The 27,984-nt window shown below is 41.0% G+C and overlaps 1 protein-coding gene across 2 annotated transcripts in view; it reads left to right on the top strand.

Annotated features, from left to right (window-relative positions):
• PRKN (parkin RBR E3 ubiquitin protein ligase) overlaps window positions 1-27,984 on the top strand; it is a 1,123,097-nt gene that overhangs the window by 554,654 nt on the left and 540,459 nt on the right. For both annotated transcript variants that reach the window (XM_033103449.1, XM_033103448.1), the window contains exon 5: window positions 2,473-2,556. In XM_033103449.1, coding sequence (XP_032959340.1) covers window positions 2,473-2,556 — 84 coding nt within the window. The remainder of the gene's footprint in view (window positions 1-2,472; window positions 2,557-27,984) is intronic.

Below are 27,984 nucleotides of genomic sequence, written 5' to 3'. Positions count from 1 at the left end.
CGTGGGAGGCTGCATTCTGGCCACACTGGACCCCTCTGAATTTGCCACTGTCTGAAAAGTGAGGCGAATGGATGTGAGGGAGGACCTAGTACCATTTCTTTGCCTCGCTTCAATTTCAGTGCATTTGTCATTTTTATCAAGTGAATATGAGCACACGTTTAAAAATCAAAGATGTGGAAGTTGTTGTCATAAAGAGCACCTGTTCGTCAGGTGAGGGTGTTTATCCCCTTTCGCCTGCTATCCCAGCTCCACCTCGGCCTTCCAATTGTAACATTCGTATCTTCACTTTTATATCGTCCAAGCTGCATAACATATACCTGTGGTTACATAACCTCAAAGTCCTCCGGTAACTATTTATATCATTCTGACTGCAGTATATTAGAATCGCATACCCCACACTTGGAGGTGCACAGAGAGTGAAATTCCTTCTTCCCCATAATGCATCTTAATCCTGAGCCCTGATTCTTCTGTGTAGCAAAGAGAACGTCTCTGATGATTAATCACATTTCACTGGGTGGTGGGTCCCGAGGGCGGTTTCGCATGGAGAATTACTGGAGGGACTTGGGACTCATTGTACAGACATGTGGTGGAGGCTTCTTACAGCAAGAGGGTACAAGGCAGCCAAGGGAAAGGCCCGTGAAGTCTGGAGCAAACCACAGGCCAGTTTCCAGGAGTCCTCTCCCAGCAGGGTCACACAGGACACACTTGTCCCTCTAGCCACGAGTTGTGACCGCCCAGGGCTTTGACTGGGGGCCGGTCATTGTGTACTTGTCCTAGCGCTTACCACACTTCCCGGCATGGGGATAGGAAGCTGATCAGCACAAACCACGTTGTCTGCACAGACATTTTAGAGGCTACAAACCCTGTGTAGCAGTAAGAGCATGGGGGTGGGGGCTCCCCTAATCCAAATTCCCAGACCCCAGCCAAGGGCCCACCTTGGAAGCAGCCTCTCAGAGGACCACTGTCTCTGGCCGGCTCTGGGAACTCTTCTGCAGTCACTTACTCCTTCCAGTTTCCGCAGCGGCTTTTGGCTTCATGATCTGTGTGTTGAAAACGTAGCTCCTTTGGAGGCTTGGTTTCAATAGTCTCTGTACGTCTCTAAGGTAGGTGTTCAGTCTGGCAGATTCCCTCTGCTCCCTGGCTTTTCTCTCACATAGTATGTGTCTGCACGTTGTGCTGGTGTAGGAGGAAGAGGGCCGACCTCCTGTGGGCTGGCAGGAGCGGCTGGGACCCGTGTGTGCCGTCCAGGTTTTCACTGGTTTGGACGGTCAGGGGCCTGGGCTGGACCCTGGAGTGGGTGGTCCCGGTGCTGACGGGGGAGACCGATTTCACTCCTAGCTTAGACCTCGGGTGTGGTCTGGATGTCCTGGGGAGTAAAATCACCGTGACCACAGCCCTGGTCCTCAGCTTCCTCCCTGACACTGCCCTTCTCTCCTTCTTCCTTTCCTCCAAGCTACGGGAGTGCACCCAGCCCCCTCCCAGTCACACCTGCGTGTGGGCCAGGGCTGGGCCACTTTCCACTGACCGTCAAGCTGGCTGGCATCCGTCCAAACTCCGACTCCTCCCAGGCACACAAATAAACTTCGCAACTCTCTGCATATCCCAGAATCACCTTTTACCATTCTCCACTTAATTGATAATTAGGCTAGATAGAGAATTGTAGGTTGAAATCTATCCCTCTGGGCTCCGAAGGTATTGCTCCTTCTTTAAAATTCTATTTTGATGTCCGTTTCCAGCACATGAGCTGACATTCCTCTCTAGAAGATTCTAGGATCTTCTGTTTATGAAAATGTAACTTTTTCTATGTCGGCGGCTCTGCTCTCTCCCCCTGTGCCTGGTGGCGTCCCTGCCTCCTTGTGGTCCTGCAGGTTACAGAGGCCCTGCCCTGCCGCTCTAGCCTCTTCAGATTTCCAGAAAAGTACGGCTGTGCCTTCTCCACCAGTGCTGTTCTCATTGGTGTTACGTGTTTGCTAGGTTTTCATTGTATTCCACAGGGTGTCTCAGGACAAAGGATATAAAAGTGTGCTCAGCCTGCCACCTATGACAGGCAGTCCTTCAGCTGGGCCTCCCCCTCGAGTTCCACTACTGCCCCCGGAGAATCCTTCTGAGTGGAATTTGCATATGTGTTTTCATGTAAAAGTCAGTTGAAATTACAATGAATTTAAGAAAATTATTTAAGTTTTTAAACAATTAAATTGAACCATGGTGGGCAGACTACTACATGTAAACGACCTATGTGTTTGGAGTGATACCCAAATATCCTCTTAGTATCTTTATGAAAATAGTCCTGGCTAACAGATCCCCCAAAAGGGTCTTGAGGACTCCCAGGGTCGATGGGCCACTTTGATAATCACTGGTGTGCACTTTAATGGCATTATCATTGTGTAATGTCAGGAGACAGATTTGAGAGACTGTGTTAGGGAGAATTTTCTATTAAAGGATATGTTGTTGTTATTGTTGTTTTTCTCAAAGGGTCCATCTTGCTGGGAAGATGTCTTAATCCCAAACCGGATGAGCGGTGAATGCCAGTTCCCAAACTGCCCTGGGACCACAGCAGTAAGTACCTGGTGAAATCCATTCTCTTAATTACAGCTATTTCAGTGTTTTCTAGGACATTCCAATAGAGACAAAAATGCCGACTTTTTATCCATTTGATAATACTCACCAAAAGTGTTGCAAGATTCAAAAGTGTTTATAATATTCACCAAAACTTCTACCTGTGTCATCGCTTTCCAGCGTCACTTTCCTAGAGACTTACACACTTGGGGTGACTATGTTAAAATATGACAATTTAAAGTCCTCACAAAGTAATATTCATGAAATAGAAAGAAGAACCAGTTCAGAGCTTGGCCAAAGAAAATAACAAAAATATAGTGTTGATCTTTTTTCCTGACGCTATGATATTTTATATTTGTATTCCATATCATTCAACATTGCTTTCTTGCTTTATCGCTTTCTGTCATTCTTGAGCAGTTTTCTGCCATAGTTGACTCTTAGAAATTCTAGTATCGGTGACCAGCTCTTTATTTGAATTACCATCCTCTGACCTCTACAATCTCTTTTATCTTTGCAAACATATGCCATATGTTTCTGGAAAGAGACCAAGTACTGAAGTTATTTTAAAAATATTTTTTGTTATTATGGTCATGTTTGTAATTTGTATATTGTTATACTTTTTACCTCGAAAATCCCTGGGTCCATCATAATCTGATGGTATATATTTCCTGAGCTGTAAATACTCTTATGGCACTGGCACAAAGGTCCACGTTAGTTCACAAACTGTCACAGCCAGCTGGCAGTTAATATCTTCTCTGCGGAACAAAGTCTGTCAACAGCAACAGGTACCGTGTTTGAACTAGATCGTTAGGTGTGTCTCCTCTCTCCAACGTGCTGGGTGACAGCAAGGACACCGAGATAGCAGTGAGCGGCAGTAACAGTCATTCTGGTAAGGGCAGGGACCACTAGCTGATTTCTGTTAATGCAAATCCTAAGGAAAAATAATGGCTCCTATGTCACTCACAGATAGCGAGCATAATACAATCTTCTAAGTTTGTGAAGGGATGAAATTAAAGTGCATGTATTTTATAGGGGGGAATTCTTAAGTATAATTATATATGTATGTGTATATATATATGTATATATATACACACACAAATGTAATGTATATATTGCGGTATACATATTATGTGGATGTACTTACATTTAATAATAATAATGATGATGACGGATCCATATCCTTTGGTGTGTATAACATAGTGGTCACCAGAGCATCTTTACAGTAACGTGAGGTCCTTTGAAAATCTCCCCCAATCACTAACAGTCTGACTGCCTCTCATGTACCTGGATATTAATCGGCAGAATTCAGTCACAGCAGAATAGAACATTTTGCACCCTTAAAATCTAGCTTCAAATTGGTCAAAGAGGGAAACTGTGTTGTGTGCAGTTGAAAATCATGACCGCTGCTTGATGAATATTCAACTTACTTTGGATATAAACACATAGAATCCAGTATACCCTAAGTTATAGTATAGCTCTATTTCTGACAGCACATTGAACTGATACCCTTGCAGGAAAAATCCTTTTAGTACACATCATATAAAAATCTGGATTAAATTACAAATGCATATTTTTTAAAGAAATGGCTATTCTGACAACATAGTAAGAAAAAAGATTATATGCTAAAAATTAAGAGAAGGCTGGATTTCAGTGAGGAAACTGTGTAGGCTGCAGGCACAATAAAATGAAGGGATATAGGCTCAGACTGGGCGGACCTACACTGGAGTCACAGCTGAGTTTAAGGCCTCATCGAGGTGGAAAATGAAACCACAGAATCGCACACGAAGGTAGCACCCCCGTTAGATTAACTGGAGAGGAAGTTGCTAGGAATCATTGCCTATTTTGTTTCCACTCTAGACAGAGGTGAACATGTTACTCCTTAGAATTTAGAAGCACGAACCCATCTTTACCTGACTTTGGGACCAATCAGTATTTATCTTTTCTGTGTAGCACATGAAGTCCAGAGCCTAGAATGTTGTTTAAAGTGGTAGTGCTAGGATCTGGGCTGAAACATACCCCAAATCTCCCAGGAAACCATACTCTCAAATGGGTCTTCAGATATTTCCCTCAGGCAATGTTTCAAGGAGCATGAACTAACAATCAGAAAAAATCACACGTGGAAACAATCCATCATGATTCAGAGTGAGCAGAGTTCAAACCTGGAAAGAATACAGAAATTGAAGTAGTCAGGGACAGAATACAAGGATGCTTACCATGTTTTTTAAAAAAATGGAAGTTCATATAACAAATGATTAAAAAAACGAAAGACTATCAAAAATATTCAGTTGTATTACAAGATTAAGCATGCATAAGCATGCAGGCACAGAGTCACACAAGAAATTCCACAATTAAAATTTATAATAAGTGACACAAAACTTACTAAATGAGTTAAACAGCAAGTAAGAAAGGTAAAAGAGAAATTATAACTTAGATTTTAAATTTGACCTGGTAAAATTACTCAAAATGCAGCCAGGAAATATAATAGATTTGAAATATAACAGAGAAGCTAAACAACATGGAGGACAGAATAAGAAATTTCAAATATTGGATTACGAGAAGAAAGTACGTAATAGAGAAAATGACAGAAAGATAATCTTGAAAGAGATAATGAAACAGAACCTTACACAATTTTTAAGACTTAAGAATCCAAATGAATCCCAAGGAATGAAATGAAAGACCACGTCAACTCAGTCATACTGAAACTGCCAAATATGGAAGTCAGAGAAGTTCTAGAAGTGGCTGGATGAAGAAGTCTGATTAATTACCTAGGAGTGACGATTGATTGTTACTTAATCAATATTAATGTTGGAAGACACATGACGGGAGCAATGTCTTCAAAATGTCGAAAGAAAATAAATGTCAAGCTAAAATGTATTGAAGAAAAATCTTTTAAAAACAAAGGACAAGAACAACCAACAAGATATTTTCAGGCAAACCAACTCAGGGAATTTACTGTCATCTAAACCTTTCAAATATTTTAAATAAACATTTCAGAAAGAAAGAAAATGATCCCAAAAGAAAGGCTTGAAATTTGAGAAGGAAGGGTGGAAAAAAAATATATGGATGAACCCAAACAAAATGTAACAATAAGCATGATAATATTTGATTTATGGATACATTTATACAGAGTAATTGTAGATGCTGGTCAATAATGCATACAAGCATGGAGCATGAAATTAAAGCATTCTAAGATCTTTGTATTTTTCACCAAAAGTAAAGACAGTGGCTAAAATTAAACTTGTTTTTGATATATAAATACTCATAACAGCTCTGTTTGGAACAGCGCAAGCTGGAAATAATGCACATGTCCAACCACAGGTGAGTAGGGAAACAAGCTGTGTTCTAGCCATGAATGAAAAGGGAAGTACTACTGACACATGCTGCACCATGGATGGATCTCAAAACAGTTGTGCTTGATGAAAGCAGCCAAACAGAGAAAAAAAGTAGATGCTGCAATGATTCCATTTATGTGAAATTCTGAAAACCACAATCTATGAAAACATATATCAGCAGTTGCCTAGGAATTTGGGTAGGAGCATGAGAAGGGAATCTTTCTGGGGTGAGACATTGTTCATTGTGGTGTTGTCTTCGTGGTTGTATATGTATGTCAAAACTTGTCAAATTGATACATGTGCACTTTATTGGATGTCACTGAGACCCCAGTAACACTGTGAAAGAAACCGTGTCAATATTCCAGTTCCTCCCGAAAGCCTATAAGTTCAGGCCACTCTGTCTTTGCCTCCCGGCCAGGGTTTCTTCCCTCATGGGCACTACTCTGCCGGCCGCCAGAGGTCTCATAGTGGGCACCTGGCCAGATCCCAGGACACAGCTTTCTCCCCTCCCCCCACTGCTGGGCAAATGCAGACTCCCCTGAGAGTGAAGGCAACCCTGCGACCCTTCCAGACCACTCTAAGTACCGCAGACAACTCTCCCAACCCACGATGAGCTCCGCACTCAGAATTAACTCTGAATTCCAGCCAAGGTTCTTTCTACAGAGCCCTTCAGTGTGTCTGGGGAGCCCTGAGAGGAGCCATGCACAGGAGGCCACAGGGGGACAGGGCCAGTCCCAGCCTCCATGTCACCCTGTGACGGGTGCTGCTATCACCAAGCACCACCCCCCGCAGCTGGCAGCCAAACATTTCTATTTTCATCTCACCCCAATGGGACACCCAAGATGGAATGTGATTTTCAATAAAGCCTTTATCATCACATGGAGAGCAGGGCAGACTGAGGCCATGGTTCCAGGATAAGGTGATTCGTGGTCGGGTTAAAGCCCTTGCAGCTGTCACGTACGGACTCAGAAACAAATCCATGAAACGAGAGAACCTTGTCTGTGAGCTGCCAGCAGATACCCATCAGGTCCCCTTGTCCACAGTGGGTCAATTCTGAACCTAAGCCAGTCACAGGCAAGCGAGACACAGGGAGCCGCCCTCTTTGCCAAAATGGGGGGTGCTGCTGTGCTTCTCAGGACAACCAGGAGGCAGAGGGGTGCTGGCTTCTGTCATAGGCCATACGGGGAAGACAGCTCTGCCCAGGAAGACCAGGGAGGGCAATGTAGACCCTGCAGGCTTGCATACACGCCTCCTGTGGACCCTCCCACTTCTGTGGATGTTCTGGTGGGTGGAGATGATTAAGAACAAAAGCTTTCTTCCAAAGGCTACTCCCCTAGGGCCCCTCCGGAGTGAACAACCTCAAGCAATGACAGCACTGAGGGTGCTCCCACCTGGATGGTGTAAATCACCAAGTGTGTTTCTTCTGCTGGAAGCATCCTGTTGGCTGCTTTTATAAGTCCTATCTGTGTGACAAGGGATGCAGAAGCTGCAGAAGGCTTTCCCGCGTTCTCTGCCCCCTGAAGGCCTTTCTGCAGGGTGGACTTCCTAATCCTGAAGGGGCTGGATGGGGGAGCCTTGGCTCCAGACTCTCTCATCGTCTGTGATTTGTTTTCTGGGAGGAAATAAGGGCTGCTTCTCCTCAAAGGCTTTTCTGAACCCCATGAGTTGGTGGGTTCAAGGCTGGGTCTCGTGTGCACTGTCGGCATCCATGCCTCCTCTCCATCGCCCTGTTGGGTGACTACGGAAGGTTGGAGGCCTCGAGCCCCAGTGACAACAAGAGCACAACGTTGTGCAGTGCGCAGCACAGTAGACGTCCTTGTCAAGGAGCCCCTCTCCTCCCAGGGCAGGCACACAACCACACCCTCCGAGGTCAGGGGTCCCTGTGCCAAGTTCATCATGGAACCTTGTATGGGGGCCTTCTCAGAAGTGGTCCCGTGTAACCTCCTGGGAGCAATTCCTGGCCCAGGGATCTGTTCAGTCCAGCTCTTGTCAACGTTAAACCCTTTCAGTTAAAGATGCCTTTTAATTATCTAGAACAACAAATCAAGGGATTAAAACAAAATACAGATGTCAAATTATCAAAAATAAATAAATAAAAGGGAGGGGGGATGAATAGACAAAAGTGGGGAAAACAACACACACACACACACTAGAAATAAAGCCAAATATAACAGTAATGTAATTAAATGTAAATGCACTAACTTAAGTTTAAAAGACAAAAATTCTTAGACTGAATTAAAAGAATAAAATCCACCTTTATTCAGGTTACAAAAGATATACCTAACAGATGAGAGAATAAAACCATTGAAAGTAAAAGAATAGAAAATGATATGCTAGGCAAATATTAACAAAAAAGAGAACTATTCAAACCATTTAAATTGTATATAAAATAAAAATTCTAGGGGAGAAAAAGCATTGCAAAAAACAAACAAAGAAACAAAAAACAGTTCTCTAAGTTTTAATAAAAGGTTCAGTGACCCAAGAAGATATAGTAGTTTAAGAATTGTATGTTGTTAGCAACATAGACTCAATATATATTAAAGACAATTGTCAGAATTAAGAAATTACAAAGAGAAGTCTCCCACCACAGTGGGAGATGGTAACGTAACTCGCTGAGGGGTTGAGACCTCCTTCAGTACGAACGCGGAGGTCGAAGCAGGTTATCATAAGCAGCGAGCAGTTGGCCTCCTGAGCGCTGCACCCAGCTACTGCAGGACGCCCCCCTTTTCTTTGAGCATATGTGCAACATTTCAGCAGTTGATAATATTTTAGAATATTAAAGCATTTACATATTGCTAACAAAAACATAACCATTACAAAAATCTCTTAACCTGGAAATTCAATGAACTTAAAATACTAAAAATCCAAATGGAAATATGGGATCAGACAACAATGAAGACACAGCACATATCAAATTTTTGGTGGGATGTACCTGAATTAGCATTTAAAGGGAGAATTTAGGATCACAAATGCTTATTTTTATTTTTTTAAAAAAGGATAAAATTTTTAAACAGATTGTTTAAGAAGGTAGAAAAGGAAATTGTCATATCCAACCTTTTTTTTTTCCTCCCATATCTAATGAATACTAAATAAATGTTGGTTAAATAAAGGAACTGAGAGTAGGCACTCTCCTGGGTAACAATACTAGTGGCTGGCAGAAGGGCTCAATGTGAGAACTTGCATTTTTTTATCGTTTCTCTTAAAACCATTTTTTCTGGATTGCATTTTTACAGCACCGCTAAATATAAACCATGACTCCTGCATCTTCTAAAATATGATGTGTGCTCTTTGTTTCTTAAGGCAGTGAGAAGATAGGCATTTTTAAGTAGTTTATCATACTTAAGTTTTCAGGGCATTTAATGTTTTTGACAGTGTTTTGTACACTATATATCACTTGTATAACATACCCATATACTTAAAATTCAAAATAGCAGGGTTTCTAATATAGTCTTAATCAATATTTATGGACTTAAAGATAACCTTGGTTTTTAAGAGTACAAATATCAACTTGGCCTTTTGACAGATCTGGACCTATTTCCGTTTTGCACAAATCGCTGTGGTTTTAGTTACAAACATAGCATTAATTCTGAACGGGCATCCTACTTTTTCATGGAAATGATTTTCTAGTCAACTCAAAGGGTATATACTTGCAATTAAAGAGGAGAAAATCAAATAGGATTTTTTCCATTAGTGAAGTTAATTCAACTTTGGCTATCACATAAGACTTTACATTTTCTGTGTAAATTTTGATTTTGTATTTTACCTATGATACCTTAAACATAAAGGTCTTGGTGTGTGTACGTGTGTTGGGCGGAGTGTTTTGCTTGTTTGCACCCACCGGGACTCAGTCATACTCCGCAGTTGTACGCTCTAGGCCTTCTCCCTGAGTTCCAAATGATAACTTTTAAAGGTGAGCATCCCCTGGTCATCCAGCACTCCTGGTGACGATGTCTGGTCACGAAGGGTGTCTTAGCCACGTGAGAACGTTGCCTTTTCCCTCACACCTGACAACTGGGCAGCGGGCGTTAGGATAAGGAGATAGTTAGTCCCTTGTATGAAAAAGAAAAAAAAAAAGAATCATGACTGTCTTAGTCTGTTCGCGCTTGCTGTAACAAAATACCACAGACTGGGAGGCTTATAAACAATCAACATTTATGTCGAGGCTGAAAGTTCAAGATTAAGGTACCAGCAGATTCAGTGTCTGGTGAGAACCCACTTCCTGGTTCACAGACAGCCATCATACTGCGGAGGGGTGAGGGAGCCTTCTGGGGTCTCTTTTATAGGGACACTACATGTAATTCCATTCCTGAGGACTTGGAGACTCTCATGATCGAATCATCTTCTGAAGGCCCCACCTTCAAACACCATCACAATGGGGATTAGGTTTCAACACAGGAATTGTGGGAGGGACACAGATATTCATACCACAGCAATCCTCCAAGGAATAAATGACCAAGGTCATTATTTTATACTTGTGGAGGGGTGTCGGTTTTACGACTTGACAGCCTGTAACATACATTACATTTTATATTTTTGAGAAGTAATGTTTACCTGACATGCCATATAAAATAAAATTTTCTTTTTTAGATTATTTGATTTTGATAGGAGTTCAAGTCTTTTACATAGAACTTTTTGTCTTCTCAGAAACAGTTGAGAAGGACCTCTTAAAATAGCTCAAAGATTTATTTCAAATGAAATTACATACTAAAAACTATCCCCTGAACTGCAAAAAATAACATAATGATTAAACTCAATGTTAATAAATGGAGAGTTTCCATCTTACTCAACATGCAATTTATTTCTAGCATTTTCCCCCAGTTGGGCTCAGTGTATGTTAACTGGAACATTAGTTTGAATAAAAAGTTAATATTTATAGTCTCTCAGATTTCATCTTTTTGGGAGATGTTAACTAAAATAAAATGAATAGTAAATAACAGTCACCCAATAAGAACAATTTTTATTTATAGGGCATTTGCATTTTTTTTTGCCTGAAAGGTTTCTTATTAATGTTGCAGTTTAAAGAAATTACTCTTCTCAAAGGGATCTGTGTTTCTTTTGGTTGTTTTTACTGTTGATTTAGACTTGATTAGCATCTCACGAAAAGAGACTCTGGGCTTCTCAGGATGGTTTTCTGGTATAGACGATGCATTCTTATTTTTTCCAGTATTACATAATAATGAAAGGTTGGCTTTGATTTGCTTTTAAGAAAAGATCTCAGGTTGACCAAATATCTCAGAGATAGTCACAAACGACAACTTTTATTTGCAAGATGATAAGAAGCTGTGAGCTTCATGTCCTTGTGCCACTAATCTCACATGCACAATACAATGACCAGCGTGAGCACAGATATCTCCAAGTGGGCATTTAATTAATCCCAGCCCTTGTGGCTTCCAGGGGCCACATGGATCTCTGAGTGTAGCCGGGCACTTCCATGTGGAGGGTGGAGAACGAAAACCAAAGGAAAAGAGGAAAGGACGCACCCACTGCCCTCTTGTTCTGCCCTGATATTTGGCCGAAGAAAAATGGCCTCTCCGTCCATACGCTGTTCCCTACAGTCATATTTTCTTAATTCTAAATAAAATTGAATTGTGAAAGCCTTTGAAGTCAAACTCAGATTATGATTGAATGGTATCTAAGCGTGACAAAATGTTCTCTGTTGTCTGACATGCAATTTGGGTGACAAACTAGAAACTTCTTAGAGCATTTTTCAAAAACCAATCAAGTATTCAGGCTCAAGGACAGTTCATTTCTAAACCAAGTCTTGAGTACTTGATAACAAAAAGGGTCCTTTTTTTAAAAAAAAAAAGTAAGGTACAATTTAGAAGATAGATTTTTTTTTATTATAGAATCAGATAAAATTTTACAAATTTAAACAAAAAAATTGTAAATGTTGTTTATATATAAAAATAAATTAGTCTAATATGAAAAAAAGGTGTCAATTTTCAAGAGTGCTGGGGTATTCATGAGGTTCTGAAACCTAAACTCAAATCAAGTGAATTTTCTTTTTCGGTGATATAACCCCGTTTTACAACTTAGAGGAGAATTAAATCATCAGTCATCTTCTCCACGTATTGTTAAAGACTCTTTCGCACTATTATATGAAAAAATTAATCTCCAAGGAAAGGAAACCAGGTTCCAGAAATCAGAACACCTACATACACAGGATAACCAGTATACATACTGTAGCCCATAAACATAACCTTGGTTTACTTTATGATGCCATTTTTTAAGCAAATGTGCAGTTTCCATGATATATATTTTAAATATTGAAATTAATTCTTGCATCCTCAATGCCGGGAACCGCCTAGTCTGTGGAACTGTAAGTTGTTTTTTTCACTTGCTGATCTGTGATTCTCTGTGCTGTAATTCATTTTGTATACAGCAGAAGAAAATCATGCTTATTACCACAACACTGCTTTGCTATGAGCTGTTTTCAACCTGTTTATTATTCCCAGAGGCTTCGAAAGTCATTTCTTTATTTTTTTTTATTTTTTATTTTTTTGTCTTTCTATAGGATTATTCCAAAGCCAGAAATTTGAGTGAGAGACGGTATGGAAGGTAGTGTTCTGGCGTTAGACAAGGGCCTCAGACAACAAAGACATAACAAAGGAATTTGTCATGATGAATCACAAAGAGATGTGCTTTTAGACCCCTAGGTGTTAGATTAGGGGAGAAGGTATATCAATGTACCAGAAAGATAGCAGTAGGTGTAAAAAGATAATTTCAAATAGATTTATAAATGAAATTCTGAGAACTGGAGCAAAGAAAGATTAAATACGGCTGCAGACATCACCAAATGTCTCGCTGGGGATGGTAGATTAGACCTAAATCGAAATATGGGGGCACAGGGGCTGGAGGTTACTCCGTGATGGCCTCTGAGCCCATACACAGGAGGCTAACGGAGTGAGAAGAATAGCAGGAAGATGTGCGAGTAATGGGGCAGGAGAAGGAGGCCTGCCTCTCGGCTGGGAAATAGCCCTCTTGATCCTTCGAGCAGGTGATTGATGCTCTTGGAAGTCCACACTCCATCATGCCTTGATGGCAGTCATTAAGAAACCATCGTCTCTTTCCAGGTCAGGCTAACTCTCCGAAAGTTATCAAGGGCCAGGATAGGATTTCGTTTGTAAGACATATGCTGCCAAAGATACTTAAAGCCAGTTTACCGAACTTGAGATTTAGAGTGGAAAATATAAACATATGGAGAGTAAAATCAAAGCTGAGAAGAATTTCACATGCCATCGACCCTCATGTGGATGTTTCTTGGACAACAGACATAGTTTGGGAGGCTCACATCTGAATTTCTTAAAGTCGGTGGTTCTCATCCCCCTGAATACTCAGAGTTCTGGAAAATGAGCTCCGAGCTGACCATCGTATGCCCGTGCCTTTAGGAGACGAAAAGGAAACTTCTATATTTAAAGACTGGAGAGCAACATCTAATTTAAAAAATCGGTGTCTTTCCATGAAAAGAAATATAGTTATTTTTATAGCAGGTATTTGTTGGGTTGTTCATAGGGCAGGAAACAAAGAGTGACATTCAAGAGCTGAGCATCTAGATGGGGAAATACCATGTTTCCCCGAAAATAAGGCCTAGCTGGACCATCAGCTCTAATGCGTCTTTTGGAGCAAAAATTAATATAACACCCAGTCTTATATATATTATATTATATTATAAGACCGGGTATTATATTATGTTATTATAAGACCTGGTCTTATATTATAGTAAAATAAGACCGGGTCTTGTATTAATTTTTCCTCCAAAAGACACCTTACAGCTGATTGTCCGGTTAGGTCTTATTTTCAGGGAATCATGGTAAGACTTTGCAGAAATGACTGTAATTCGGATTCAAAAGAGCGAGCAAAACCTGACTGAGCATTTCTTCTGTGCCGAGCACCAGGGTAGAGAGAGAAGTGAATATTTCTTTTGGGGCCCTCACAGTTTGGGAACTATTTCAGGGGTCTGACGTGTAGACAAATGGTGATTTTTTTACCATGAACTGAATGCTGATAAAGGTGAATCTGAAGGACTACGAGAGGACTTTGCTTTGTAAGTAAGTCAGGGGAAATAAGACAAATGGGTGTATCATGAACGTAGTGAGACAAGCACGAAAAGCGCTTGTGGGAGTTCAGAGAAGGGAAATTCCCTCAACAGAGATGATCAAAGAAGTCTTCCTGGAGGAGGCGGTGCCTGAAGGATGGGTGGTAGAATTTCCACAGGCGGTGATACAGGCAAGGTTGGGAGTGTTTTCTGAGGTAGAGGAAATGACGAGAATAAAGGGATAGAAAGAATTAAGAGTCATTTATCCCATGAATTACTACTATTAGCTGCCTGCTCTCTGCCAGACAGTGTGCTGGGCTCTGTTGTGTTTTCAATGTCAACATTCCCTGTTTTCATGGAGCTCCTCCCAGCTCTCCTGACCTTGGACTTGACGCAAGGGACAATGAAAAGTGCAGGATATTACCGTGTTTCCCAAAAATAAGACCTACCCTGAAAATAATCCCCAGTTAAGGTCGTCAGCCAGACGGATGCATTTTGTACATCATGACGATGTTCCAGAAGAAGATGACATGATTGTATTTGAATAAATGTAGATTGTTGTACATGAAAAAATAAGAACGTACGCCCTAATGTGTCTTTTGGAGCAAAAACTAATATAAGACCCAGTCTTATTTTCAGGGAAATACGGTATAAGACCCGGTCTTAGTTTGGGGGAAACACGGTATGAGGACGTGAAACAGAGCGGCCACCTGGAATGAGAAAGTTGGGGCCCCCTTGACTGGGGAAAGAGGCTGAGCTGAGATCTGCAGGCTGAGCCAGAACTCCTGGTCGGGGTGTGGGGTGACTCCCAGTAAGCAGGACCCTCTTGCAAATAGTCACTGCTGTGGGAGGGGGCCCCTGAGAAAAGCGTCTGGAATATAGCGGTAACTGCAGGACAAGAGGCAGCTTCCTTCTCTGTGTTTGGTATCGCTTTGTTTGTGGGTTTTGATTTAGAGGATTATCAATATCAAGAGACAGAATCTCACCTCGTTGAAGTTTAAATGTGTTGAAGGCTGAGACAGCTTTTGAACTGGTTGGCCTGAGGGGTGGGCTAAGGAACAAAGAAAGAAAAAGACAATCTTGAGGGGAAGAGAAACAAAAGGTTGTTCTTTGTACAATTTTGTTTACCGTCCCTGAACCCCCAGCGATGTGTGGGTAAAGGTAAATCAGCATTGGCGTTTTGCCTTCCTCAACACCAGAAACACACATACAAATGAGGTTTTAGTTTCCAACCGAGTAGAAGCACCACACGTTTCTTGCATTTATTGGATTGTTAAGAGCAGCCATATGGCCATCTTCTGTCTTATCTGTTCACTTTTCTCCAGTATGTTCCTCAGTGGGAGTCTCGTTAGCTGGTTGATTGAAATTCTATTTTTATCGGCATCTCTCTGTTATCTGTAATTGCCGGAAGTGGATAATCCATCAGGAAGGGTTTCCCTTCCCTTCTATTCCTGCCACTCCGTGTTCCTGGAAAACTGGGGACTTTTCTCTTCTGCCCTTAACTTTTGAAAATATTAGAGGAAAGAAAATGGGTTACTACATGAAGTGAATGTTGAGGCTTTCTGAGAATCCAGCCCTTCTTAAGGATAATTGAAACGACTGTAACTATGCTGAATGGTTTGAGGAGTGCCGTGTGACGCTTAGGAAGTCTCTCTGTACCTCCTTTTGCATCTGTATCATGTCAGTGCACTTTGGTTCTTTCCCAGTTCTCCATCTGTGAAACACATTGTGCATCACTCTTGAAATTTCACTGAGCATGTGTGAGGATTCAGGACTCAGTAAAGCTTCCTGGATTTCAAAAATGATGTTCTGTTGGGATCAATATCTGTCAATGATCAACTGTCAATATCCGTAGATATTGGGATCAACTGGGATCCCAATATCTGGGATCAACTATCAATATCTGTAGATTTTCATACCTGATTCAGGAATGCCTGTACAGTGGTCCCCCTTATCCATGAGGGACACGTTCCAGGATCCCCATTGAATGCCTGAAAGCTTGATTAGTGCCAAACCCTATATATACTATGTTTTGTCCTATACGTACATACCTGTGATGAAGTTTAATTTATAAATTATGCACAGTTAAAGATTAACAACAATAACCCATAAATAAAATAGAATAATTATAACGATGTACTGTATTCAAAGTTATGTGAATGTGGTCTCTCTCTCTCTCACAATAACTTATTGTATAGTACTCACTCTTAATTGTTTACCTGTCATAATTGTGTGGATGAAAGATTCATTCTCACTGTACATCTTAGCAACGTCAGCATACACTTTTTTTATCTTTCCTTATTCAGTCAAGAACTTTCACCTCTCACTTAAAGGAAGTACATTATGGCTTCTCTTTGGCGTATCCAAATCGCCGGCATCACTATTCTTGTGCTTTGGAACACATGTAAACTAAGGATTAAACTTAGTAAGTAAACTAAGGGTGACCTGGACACAAGCACTGCGATACCACGACAGACGACCTCATCTAATAACCAGTCTGCTACTAAGTGACTAACGGCGGGTGGCGTATACAGTGTGGAGACGCTGGACAAAGAGACTATCATGTCCCGAACAGGGCAGTATTGAGAATGGCATAAAACGTCTGAATTGTTTATTTCTGGAAATTTCCATTTAATATTTTCAGACCAAGGTTTACCATGGGTAGCTGAAATGGCAAATTAAAACCACAGATAAAGAGGACTACACATTTCCTGGATCCCGAATTGTCATTTTTTCCTTAGAGTTACCTAATATATTAACTTTTTTTTTTATTAACAATAGTCCTTTATTATCATCAAATATTTAAGCAGTATTCAAATTTCCCCAATAGTCTGTCTTCCCCTGCCCCGCTTCCTCTCTCTTTTCCTTTACAAATTATTTGAATCAGAATCCAAGTAAAGTCCATGCTTGCAAGTGGTTGATACGGTTCTCATCTTTTTTTTTTTTCTATTTCTTTTGTTGTTGTTGTTGTTAGTTTCAGGTGTACAAAACAATGTAATAGTTAGACATTTACACCCCTCACACAGTGATAACCCCCTCCCCCATCCACTACCCCTCTGACATGGCACACGGACATTTCATTTCCACTGTCTTTATTATTAATGCTGAACTCCGCTTCTTGTAAATATATATTAAATTATAGTTGACGTTCATTATTATTGAGCTTCAGCTTCAGGTGTACAGTGTAGTGGTCAGGCATCTACATCATCCCTGAGGTGGTCTCCCTAATAAGACAAGTGTCCAGCGGATACCCTACAAAATCTTTACAACATTATTGATTCTATTCCCCAAACTGTCCTTCGTATCCCCGTGGCATCTTGCGGTTACCGACTGTGCTTTCTAATCCCCTCACCTTCCCCCTTATCCCCACGCCCCTCCCATCTAGCAACCCTCAGTTTTCCTCTATGTCTCTGAGACTGTTTCTGATTAGTTTGCTCATTTATTCTATTCTTTAGATTCCACATATAAGTGAGGTCATGTGGTATTTGTTTTTCTCCGTCTGACTTATTTCACTTAGCATAATGTTCTCTAGGTCCATCCATAGTGTTGCAAATGGTAAGATTTCTTTCTTCTTTATGGCCGAGTAATACTCCATTGTATAAATGTACCACAGTTTCTTAATCCAGTCGTCTACTGATGGGCATTTCAGTTGCTTCCATGTCTTGGCTGTTGTGTATAGTGCTGCAATAAACATTGGGGTGCATAATTTTTTTTGAATTAGAGTTTTGGATTTCTCTGGATAGATACCTAGGAGTGGAATTACTGGATCATAGGGTAGTTCCATTTCCAGTTTTTTGAGGTACCTCCATACTGTTTTCCATAGTGACTGCACCAACCTGCAATCCCACCAACAGTGCACGAGGGATCCCTTTTCTCCACATCCTCACCAACACTTGTTGTTTGTTGATTTATTGATGATAGCCATTCTGACTGGACTGAGGTGACATCTCATTGTGGTTTTTATTTGCATTTCTCTAATGATTAGTGAGGTTGAGCATTTTTTCATATGTCTGTTTGCCATCTGTATGTCCTCTTTAGAAAAATGTCTCTTCAGGTCTTCTGTCCATTTTTTAATTGGGTTGTATTAACTTCTTACCTGCCTTATTGAAAGGAACTATTTCAATCAAGCAAAGAACCATTTCCCATGTGTTTCTACTATTTCATTAAAATTTACACTGGTGTTCACAAGAATATAAATGTCATTAAGTGATTTTATGTTAAGCAATTCAAACTCATATCACTTAGCACAATGTCCAATGTATAAAGACACTTTAGAGAATCCATTCTAATTCAGCATTTAATAGTGAAGTATATTAATTATTATAAGATATGCATTTAAATGTAGCCATTTTCTTGATTGAACAATGAAATGTTTAAGTATATACACTCACTGCTAAGGACTGTGATTCAGTCACAGTCTTCAATGATGGATAAAGCAAATATAAATGGAGAAAAATGCCCAGTGGGGTTCATTACAGGACCGTGGTTATGGCACACAGCTCTACAAAAACAAAGTCACAACAGTAGAAATACAAAAGTACATTTGATTGGAGTTCAGATTGAGGGGCTTTTAGGGATGGCTGATGTTTACTCTTGGGGCATAAGCAGAATCAACCAAATTGTTACAAAGAAGTGGCTACGGTAGGACAGGGTCCATCAGCCACAGTTATGGGACTAGATGCGCTCTCTCACTGTGAGATCCAGAGAGCAAATAATAGAAAGATGACCCAGACAGAGGATTAGTGAGGACACTGCAAAGTCACGATTCCTACAAGTTCTCATTTATCATGCACTGTCTACAGCATGGTTCTTTAGAAACCATGGGGGTAACATCATACTGAGATCTGTGATCTGGCAGGAGTTTTCCACATTTCCTTTCCAACCGGAGGACCCCCTAAGGATTCTCTCTAAGACTTCACAGGTGGCCCTCCAAAAATAAAATAATAATAATAATAATAATAAACTATAAAAAACGGATAATAGCCCAAACCCTTCATAATGGTGACAGCCAATCTCTATTTAGAAAAAGAGAGGGAAGAAAGAGAGAGGAGGAGGTGGGGAGCAGGTCGGGGAAGAGGAATCAATTAAGGTGAGATGAATAAATAGAAATTCGTTACTCTCTCAACCAGATGTTGCTTTGTGCCTTAAAGAGCTGTCAACAAGCAAGTCTTCCAGCTGCTAAGAGCTGCATGAGTCTGACCAGACACGTTTGCAGGTTCAGGAAGTAAATCTTAGCAACTCACATCTTGAAAAGACTGATTCATGGGCTACACAGCACACGAAAGACTTTATGAACTGTGATATTACTTTATTATTTCATACTCTGGGACCTCTCCAATTGCACAATATTCATATCTACCCTCTCAGATCTCGGATATGCGTCTTTTCTTCCTCCCTTCTGCTCCCCTCTATTCTCTCTCTCTCTCTCTCTCTCTCTCTCTCTCTCTCTCTCTCTCTCCCTCCCTCCCTCTCTCTTCCCCCCCACCCCAATCCCCAACTATCTTTGCCTCTACCAAAATTAACAAGCTATGCATCCTTGTGTGGTTGCTTTAAAATGTGCCTGCACGTTTCTGACACTCCTCTCATCCAAGTTGGGCTCTAATTCCCCTCCACTTGGACCCGGGCCAGCCTTAGTGACTTGTTTCTGAAGACCAGAAAACAATAGCGGTGGTACTGTTACTTCTGAGGCTGGGTCACAAAGACAGTGCAGGGCTGCCTGGCTTGCTCTGTAGGGACACATCTGCTAGGAGCCCTCAGCCAACACACAAAGTGCCTGGCTGCCTCATGGCACCAGCAGAGAAGCCGTAAGGACAGGCCCCATAGAAATGAAATGGAGAGAGGTGACTAAGGCCCGGACATCCGGCACCCAGCAGGCTGGCCTTGCATTTACGTGAACAGGGAGCCTGCAGACCTCCCCACTGTGGCCGGGAGAACAGACACAAGCAGTATCCACCCAATGCTGCTCACATTGCAGATTTATGAATAACACAAATGAAAAAAAATGTTTAAGCTCGTAACATCTGGGGCGGTTCGTTGCATAGCAATAGATGACAATAGATAATGTAAACGGCCCCCATAGCGTTCTGCGTGATCATGTAATTACACAGAAGTCTGTACACACTCTGCCGTGTAGATCCGTGTGTGTGCATGTGTCTGTCATAGTTTTATGAACGGGAGTTCAAATTAGAAATCAGACAATGATTTGATGACGAAGGCATCCAAGTAGAATTACATGGATTTGAGAGTCCATTCATGCTGGGTAGAATTATTTGTTTATTTGAAGTGTATCTTTCCCTTGGATCATATTAGATAAACAGTGGCAAATATTAACCCGTCAAGTCCCCCACTTGATAGGTACCAATTACACCACTTTACACGCCAGAGGAATTAAAATGCAGTTGTGTGTCCATCTGATTTACTCCGACCATGTCACCTGAGTGTACACGCTGGTCTCTCAGATCTGCCTACGTATTTCCCAGGTCACCCTCAACATCACATCAGGTTGACAATTAAGTTTGTGAACTTGTTGCAACGATGTTGCTAACCTTTTTTGATATCAGAGGGATTATTCATTATGAATTTGTACCAACTGGACAAACAGTGAACCAAGTTTACTACTTGGAAGTGCTGAAAAGTCTGTGTGAAAAAGTTAGACGACCTGAACTTTTCACCAACAATTCATGGCTCTTGCATCACAACAATGCACCAGCTCACTCGGCACTCTCTGTGAGGGAGTTTTTAGCCAGTAAACAAATAACTGTGTTGGAACACCCTCCCTATTCACCTGATCTGGCCCCCAATGACTTCTTTTTTTACCCAAAGACAAAGGAAATATTGAAAGGAAGACATTTTGATGACATTCAGGACATCAAGGGTAATACAATGACAGCTCTGATGGCCATTCCAGAAAAAGTTCCAAAATTGCTCTGAAGGGTGGACTAGGCACTGGCATCGGTGCAGAGCTTCCCAAGGGGAGTCCTTTGAGGGTGACCGTAGTGATATTCAGCAGTGAGGTATGGAGCACTTTTTCTAGCATGAGTCTGCGACCTTAATTGTCTGCCCTGGTACTTACAAGTAACGTTATCTGATGGCTTAATTTTGTAGTAGTTGTACTTTTACGAAAGGCTGAGCTTAGCACGTAGCCTAGCAGACCTGAGCAGGGACGGCGGAGTCAGTGAAGCCTCCTTTGAATTCTTGTTCTGATATGAACAGGCTGGTGGCCTTGGACAAAATCTTTGCACCCGTCAGTTTCTCATTTGTGAAGCTGGATATCAGTGCCTTTTATTCAAGTTCGTTGAGAGGATTAAATCTGATAAAGTGATTACCTCAGAGCCTCTCATTGTAAGAGATCAAGAAATTGTAGTTATTATCACCATAGTTGTTATAACTTGTTGACTTTTACTAGATTTGATTTCAGCTCAATTTGCTCGCTTTTCTCCAACTTTTCCACCATGGTTTGGTCAACTTAGCATAAAGCCTACGCAGTTGATTGTCATTTGTACAGATAACAGGAAATATTCAAATTGATAAAGTTGCTCTGACAGTAACTTTGTAGCAAACTGTAACATCTGTAGTTCCTTAAATAAAACTGGACGCAATTTGCTTTTTATATAATACAGCATACATAAAATTCTCTAGCAGATGATCTAAAGGAAAAAAAATAATCGTCATATTGACTTAGGAAAAGCGTTGTTGATTTTTATTTTTCTAAGAACCATGTGCCAGTATCATTGTTACCATAATGCCACACATTTTTATATGTCATGCTAGGAATGCAATTTAAAGTTATGATATCTCATTTTGAGTTCATTATTTTCAAAATATATGTTGCCTTTTCTGATTATAAGAACATAATGTTGGCGATAAAAAATTAGCTAACGTGCTTTCACGTGAAGAAAAGGGTCAGACTCGTGTAATCAAACCACCTGGAGAAAATCGCTGTTGCTGTTGGATGTGTATTCTTCTAGACTGTTTGCAAGGAGTGGGTGTGTAAACTCACTTGACTACACAGACACACATTTTTTAATGGCATCAGATTTCACATATTATTCTGTAATTTGTATCTTTTACTTCCTAAATTGATCTAATTTTCTGTAGCAAGGGATGAAGCTCTGCATAGCCATTGTAGATGATTTGGTACTATTGTATTCTGCTTAAGCTCTTATATGGATGAGTATTCAAGCTGCTTTCCACGGCATGCAAAAGCAGCACTTCTGCGTTCTTCCTTTTGTACATCTCTATACACTTGTCTGGTCACATTTTTAGAATACAGTTTTAGAAGAACTGCTGTGGCAAAGTATTTTACCCTTAAAGTGTTATGAGGCCTGGTTCCCAAAGGTCCTCCGGGAAGTTTGCATCAACTTCCATTGTCTCTAAAACTGCATGAGAACAGTTTCTTCACATTCTTTAAAATTAGGCTCTTTCCTTATTTTTAATCTTTGCCAGTTACTTAGGTGGAACATAACATCTCACGTTAAATTGTCTTTCTCCCATTACTAGGAAGCTTGAGTATCTTTTCATTATTTATTGCTTATTATTACCACTGTTTCCTTATAATTACGCTTTGTAAAGATCTCTTATAGTAACCCTTTGTGTGTCATGGATAATGCAAATAGTTTCATCCGTAAGTAATTTAATTTGAAAGTCTTTATATGGCACTTTAGAACTATTTTATCTGTACCTTTTGATGGAGTTAAATGTGTTGTTTTCTTTCTATAAAGCTTATGCGTTTGCCATCATTCTTAGAATTTTCTTGACACTCGAGATCATTATAGATATTTACTCAAAATCTTTTCTAGTTTCTTTTTGGTTTCACTTTTTAGACTATTTGATTTACATAGATATCATTTTAGTGTGAAGGGTTTTCTATGAATCCTCTTTTACTTGTTTCACCCACAAATATCTACAAATTAATTTTGCTGTATCGTTTATTGAATAAAATACATTTTCCCACTGATTTGAAATAAACCCCATCTTTATATATTTACTTTAGGGATCTTATCTGTAGAGTCTGTCCTGCTCTATTCATCTGCTTATCCCACCTTCAGACCTGCATTGTTTTGATTACTCTAACATTAAAGCACATTATTACATTTTTAATATCTGATTCCATAAATTCTCCAAATTGCTGTCACATTTTCTTTGGTATTCACACAGATTAACTGTTTCACATGATCTAGGATTTTTATAAAGTTTGACAATAAATTTCATGAATTTATTTTTAATATATGAGTCAGGCATACCATCCTAGAGAAGTGTAGTCAAGGCAGAATGTAGTTTAAACCTTGATTACATAGTGGCAAGATGTATCTCATTTTTTGGTTTCTGAGCTGGGTCTAGGAAAACTAACATCCCAAATTAATTCTTTATCGTTTTTTTATATACGTAGTGAAATTATTAGTTAGAATTCTTGGTTGACCAGCAATACCAAGTCACTAAATTGTACTAGGTTGGTGCAAAAATAATTGCAGTGTTTGCAATTATTTTTAACCTTTTAACCTACAATTACCTTTGCACCAACCGAATAATTCCTTAAAAGGTTACGATCCCATGCTGGGGGATAATTTTTCTCACCTGATAAAATACTGGGTAAAGTTCACAGGAAGACTCCTAGTCTCTGCATTATAGATGAGCAGTAAGTTTCAATTTGAATGAAGTGTGTTATCAGTTGTCTTATAACAGGTTTTTTTAAAAATTATTGTTTCTGTTTGATTTATAACATTACTCTTAGGAAAGATAACTGTTCATTAGGTTAGCAGTGCAGTGTTCCAATCATTACTTGTTCTTCTAAACCTGATGTCTTCTTTGGTCCATATTTCCAGCATCGTCATGTACTTTTCTTAAGTAAATGGAACTTTCCAAAATGCACACAAGCAAGAAGGAGTTAATAGTTTATAAGAACTGCGCTTGTTTTTAGTTTTCCTTACCTCTTTCGGTTCAACTTAAAAAGGCAGCAGAGTACAGCCTTAAAAAAAGAAAGAGCTTAGGCCAAGTTACTTTCCAAGCCCTGCTAGCTTAGATGCATGACCTTGAATGCAGTCCTAATTCTTCACTTTTAATGGAGGGCGTGATAAGTATCCACCGTGAGCGTTGTCTTCAGCATCTTATTAGGTGACACACATATGAAGCAACTCACATGACACACACCAGGCACTCCCTAAATGTGGGCTATTTGTATTATTATGCAATCTAGTGACGTTCTGAGAGGGGCTACTATTGTATAAAGCTTTCACAATTGTATTACTTTTTTTGTTGTTTTTATGATTCTCAAACGTTATGAGTCTATAGTCCCAGACACTGTATATGCTGTATTGTGCCAGTTAGTTTAGTTAGGACCAGTTACATGACACGGGCAGTTTCCCTCTGACATCATATTTTGTAGGTCTAGATCAGAGTCAAAAGAAAGGTCTTATGTGTATTGAGCATATTGATACATGCATTCAACAAACACGTATTAAGTATTTAGACATAATTCTAGATTACAGAAATAAACAGGTAAACAAGATAGAAAAGGTAAGAGGAAAACATACAATTAAATGATAACATTTACACTGAATAAATGACATACAATTAAAATGCAGTTAAATGAATGAACAGCGTGATTTCAACAGTTTTCTAAAAGCCTCCAAACTGTTTTCTGATAAATGATTAAGAGGAAAGGATTTCTAAGACAAAAGACAATTTAGAAAACCACCCGTTCACTACAAGAGAACCTAGAAGAATGATCAGAACTCAGAAACTTGGCTTTCCATTTTGTTCTCTGAAGAGATGCTGGCCAAGCAACCTACGCTCTTCTCCTATAAGATGACGTTGGGGCCTGGATGATATTCAGGACTCCTGGGTATTTTTTCTAAGGAGAAAAGAAAGAAACATGAGTTATAACATAAAAGGCACACAAGTGTAAAATGAAGTATGCATTGTAAATTGCAGGCCACACATGACAATATGACATTCCACCAATGCCGTACACTCACGTTTAGCATATTTTAGGAAATAGGAGGTAAGAAATACCCTCTCCAATTTCCTGTTCTCCTATGGAACAAGTTTTTAGGTGAAGATATTATTAAATGTCATACCTGACAAGATGTTTTAGAAGGATGCCAGGAGGTCAGATTTCTGAAATGCACACTCACTGTTCTGGACGTACTTAAGTATGATCCATGTAGAACACTTATCTGAGCCTTTGTCTTGTCAAGGACTGAGAAGAGTGATGGAGGAGAGATAATGGTAACACATGGGATAGATGATCCAGGAGCCAGTGTCTGGAAAGACAGAGGCCGAGAGCTTGAGTAAGAATTTCTCTAAACAAAGGAAAAGCAAGGGGATCAAGGTAGGGAAAAGTAAGGAGCTCAGAGAAACTGGATCCAGCTTTTGGTACATTACAGTCAGGATCAGGAATGTCTTTCATCGTAGCAAAGCACAAGAGGTCTTCAAACATGAGACGTTATTTTGTGATACCTCTTGTCCAAGTCCAGGTATGAGCATTGAGCTTGTTTCAAAGGGACAATGATGAAAATTCTCCTGTGGAATGCACAGAGCCAGCCAAGTAACATGTAGTAGGACTGTTTGAGGGTGACACCCGGGGGTGCAGACACCCCCGACCATTGCCAGGGGCTCAGAGCCTCCCGTCCAGTGCCTGTAACTGACTGGAGGTCAGCTTCCAGTGAGATGCCGCCTTGTACCCTGACCGTCATGTTTCATAGAAGGACATCTGTGCACAGGCAAACGTAGGACATGCCTCCTGGACATGTCTCAGTACAGGATGGAGCAGGGCTTGTGCGCTCATAGGGGCAAAAGGAAAGTTTGATTCCAGAAAGGGAGGGGCTTCAGCAAAGGTGCAAAGGTGAGAATCAGTGTGAAGGTTGCTGTGCCAGTAAGAAGAATAGCCGATGAGAGCAGGAGGCGGGCATGACGAATGGCCGTTTCTGAGTTGTTTCCGGTAAGCGGGAACACATCTGGTAAGCAGAGCACATGAAATTCCCAGCAATGCTTCTTAAATGGCGGTGTAGAGATAACTGGGAGCATTACATCATGTACGAGGCGAGACCATTTGTCAAGGGGTGGGAAGAAAAAGGCGTATTAGGTTTAGGGGAGTATAAAAGGTTTCCGACAGCTGTTCTGGGAAAGTTCTGAGGATTCAGGGAAAATGTGCAACAGAAAAGGTGCGGGGCGTTTTGAGTGGCTGGGCCACAGCTCCAGGCCAATGAGCCGGGACTGGCCTGGACTTAATTGATAACATTTGCCAGTGATGCTCGGTGGTCCGGCGTGAGGATTCGGCAGAGAGTAGGAAGGGGGCATCCTGGAAGTGAGGACCAGAAGAAAGGAAGGATGTCTGACATTGGTGCCGTGTTGACCGTGGGCCCGTGGTGGGTAAGGACGTCCATGTTTGTCGGGATGTGGCAAATGGTCACATTGCTTGTCTCGATGGATTTGATCTCTATTGACTCTCCCATCTTTTTCCTTTTTAACATCCAGAATTTACTTTGGATGGCTAGAAAATGACAGTGATCTCAGCATCAAGCCCAGCCCACACTCATACGGTCCCTTAATAATGCGTGATATGACTAACGTGCTATTTTTTTTTAAAATTCCTAAGATGATATTATTGATACAGTTTAGATTATGCTAATACTAGCCAGGAGTTAACATCATCCAGGATACGTAATAAATGACGTCTACGTTAATCCTGGACAATTAAAGAAGTTCAGCGATAATATGGCATTTAGTGGAAGCGATAATATGGCATTTAGTGGAAACAAAATGCAAATGGGCCAAAGTCAAGATTGAGAACAGAAGATGAGGCAAAGTCAGCTCTTAGGAACAGCTGTGTCCTGAGTGATACCTGCGAAGGGGGGTTAACCAGCCCGGTGGACAGGACACAGGGTAACACTGACTGAGAGAGAGAGACGCGGCATATGCCCACGCGACACATTTTAAACACAGCAAGGACTCATCCATCCGTTTTCTACACAGCAGCACCATGTGACCTCCTGTGGGAGGTGCAAGGAGGTCAAGCCTCGCCTTCAGAGACTCACCTCATCTCTGAGCTACAGAGAGAAAATTCAGAAAATACTGAAGAAAAGTCCTTCGTAAGAAATATTTGAAGCCACTCGTCCCCATCTGATTTCTGCAAACCTTAGCACAATTTTCTGCAAAAGTGCCTATTAAACAGAATTACCTGGAAAGTTAAAAGGAAAAAAAAGGAAGGAAGGGAGGGAGGGAGGGAGGGAGGACAGAAGGAGGGAAAAGTAAATGTCAGACCCAGTAACTCAGTTTCTTCAGGCCACCCTTGTGGGTGGGAGGAATGCTTTGGGGAGGGTCCCTAGGGGATTCTGAAGCACAGGCCACTTTGAGGACCAGCAGACATGGCATGTAACTGGTGTGCCACATGTTCTGATCATCTTTGGGTACAGATACAGTCTCTCTAATGGTGGCAGAAGTCTGTTCCAGCTGACATTCTGGTACATTCTATCCAACATCATAAACTTCACCAAGGCAATTATTTCTAGAACACCCCAAAGAGCTCACCGAATGTGCTGCAAACCACCCTGTTTTCCTGGGTGTCCACTTGGCCTTTGCCATGTCCTCTTCCTGAACGGCTTCCCTGGTTGGTACTCACCATCACTGTCACCTGGAAGCCAAGAAAGGAGCCGCTCTCTTAGTTTTGACAGTCGCCCATCATGTGGAGGGAGTGGGCCCAGACCTAGGGTCCCAGGTCCTGACACTAAAGCTGAAGCTGCCTGAGGCAGGCGATGAAGGTTCTGTGAAGCATCAGGAGGTCCTCCTGTCAGATCACTGCTGCAACCCCCCTCCCACCCCCACCCCACGGCCCCAGAACAGGGAGGCCTGTGCACACACAGGAAGTGGCTCCTTCAGCTTCTCTCCTGCTGCTTATTTTAAAGAAAGCTTTCCATGTCCAGAGTTTTCCATGCCATCCCTACGTGGACACACAGCACCTAGGGCCCAAGGTGACGTTCTTCAAGAGAGATGGAATCTGCCAGAATGCAGCCAGCAGCTGACCTCCTCTACGGGGCCCTGATCATCTGCGTTTCAGAGCAGGCG

This window comes from Rhinolophus ferrumequinum, chromosome 3 (genome assembly GCF_004115265.2).
Source record: "Rhinolophus ferrumequinum isolate MPI-CBG mRhiFer1 chromosome 3, mRhiFer1_v1.p, whole genome shotgun sequence".
NCBI lineage: Eukaryota > Metazoa > Chordata > Mammalia > Chiroptera > Rhinolophidae > Rhinolophus > Rhinolophus ferrumequinum.
This window is presented reverse-complemented; position numbering and strand designations above follow the sequence as displayed.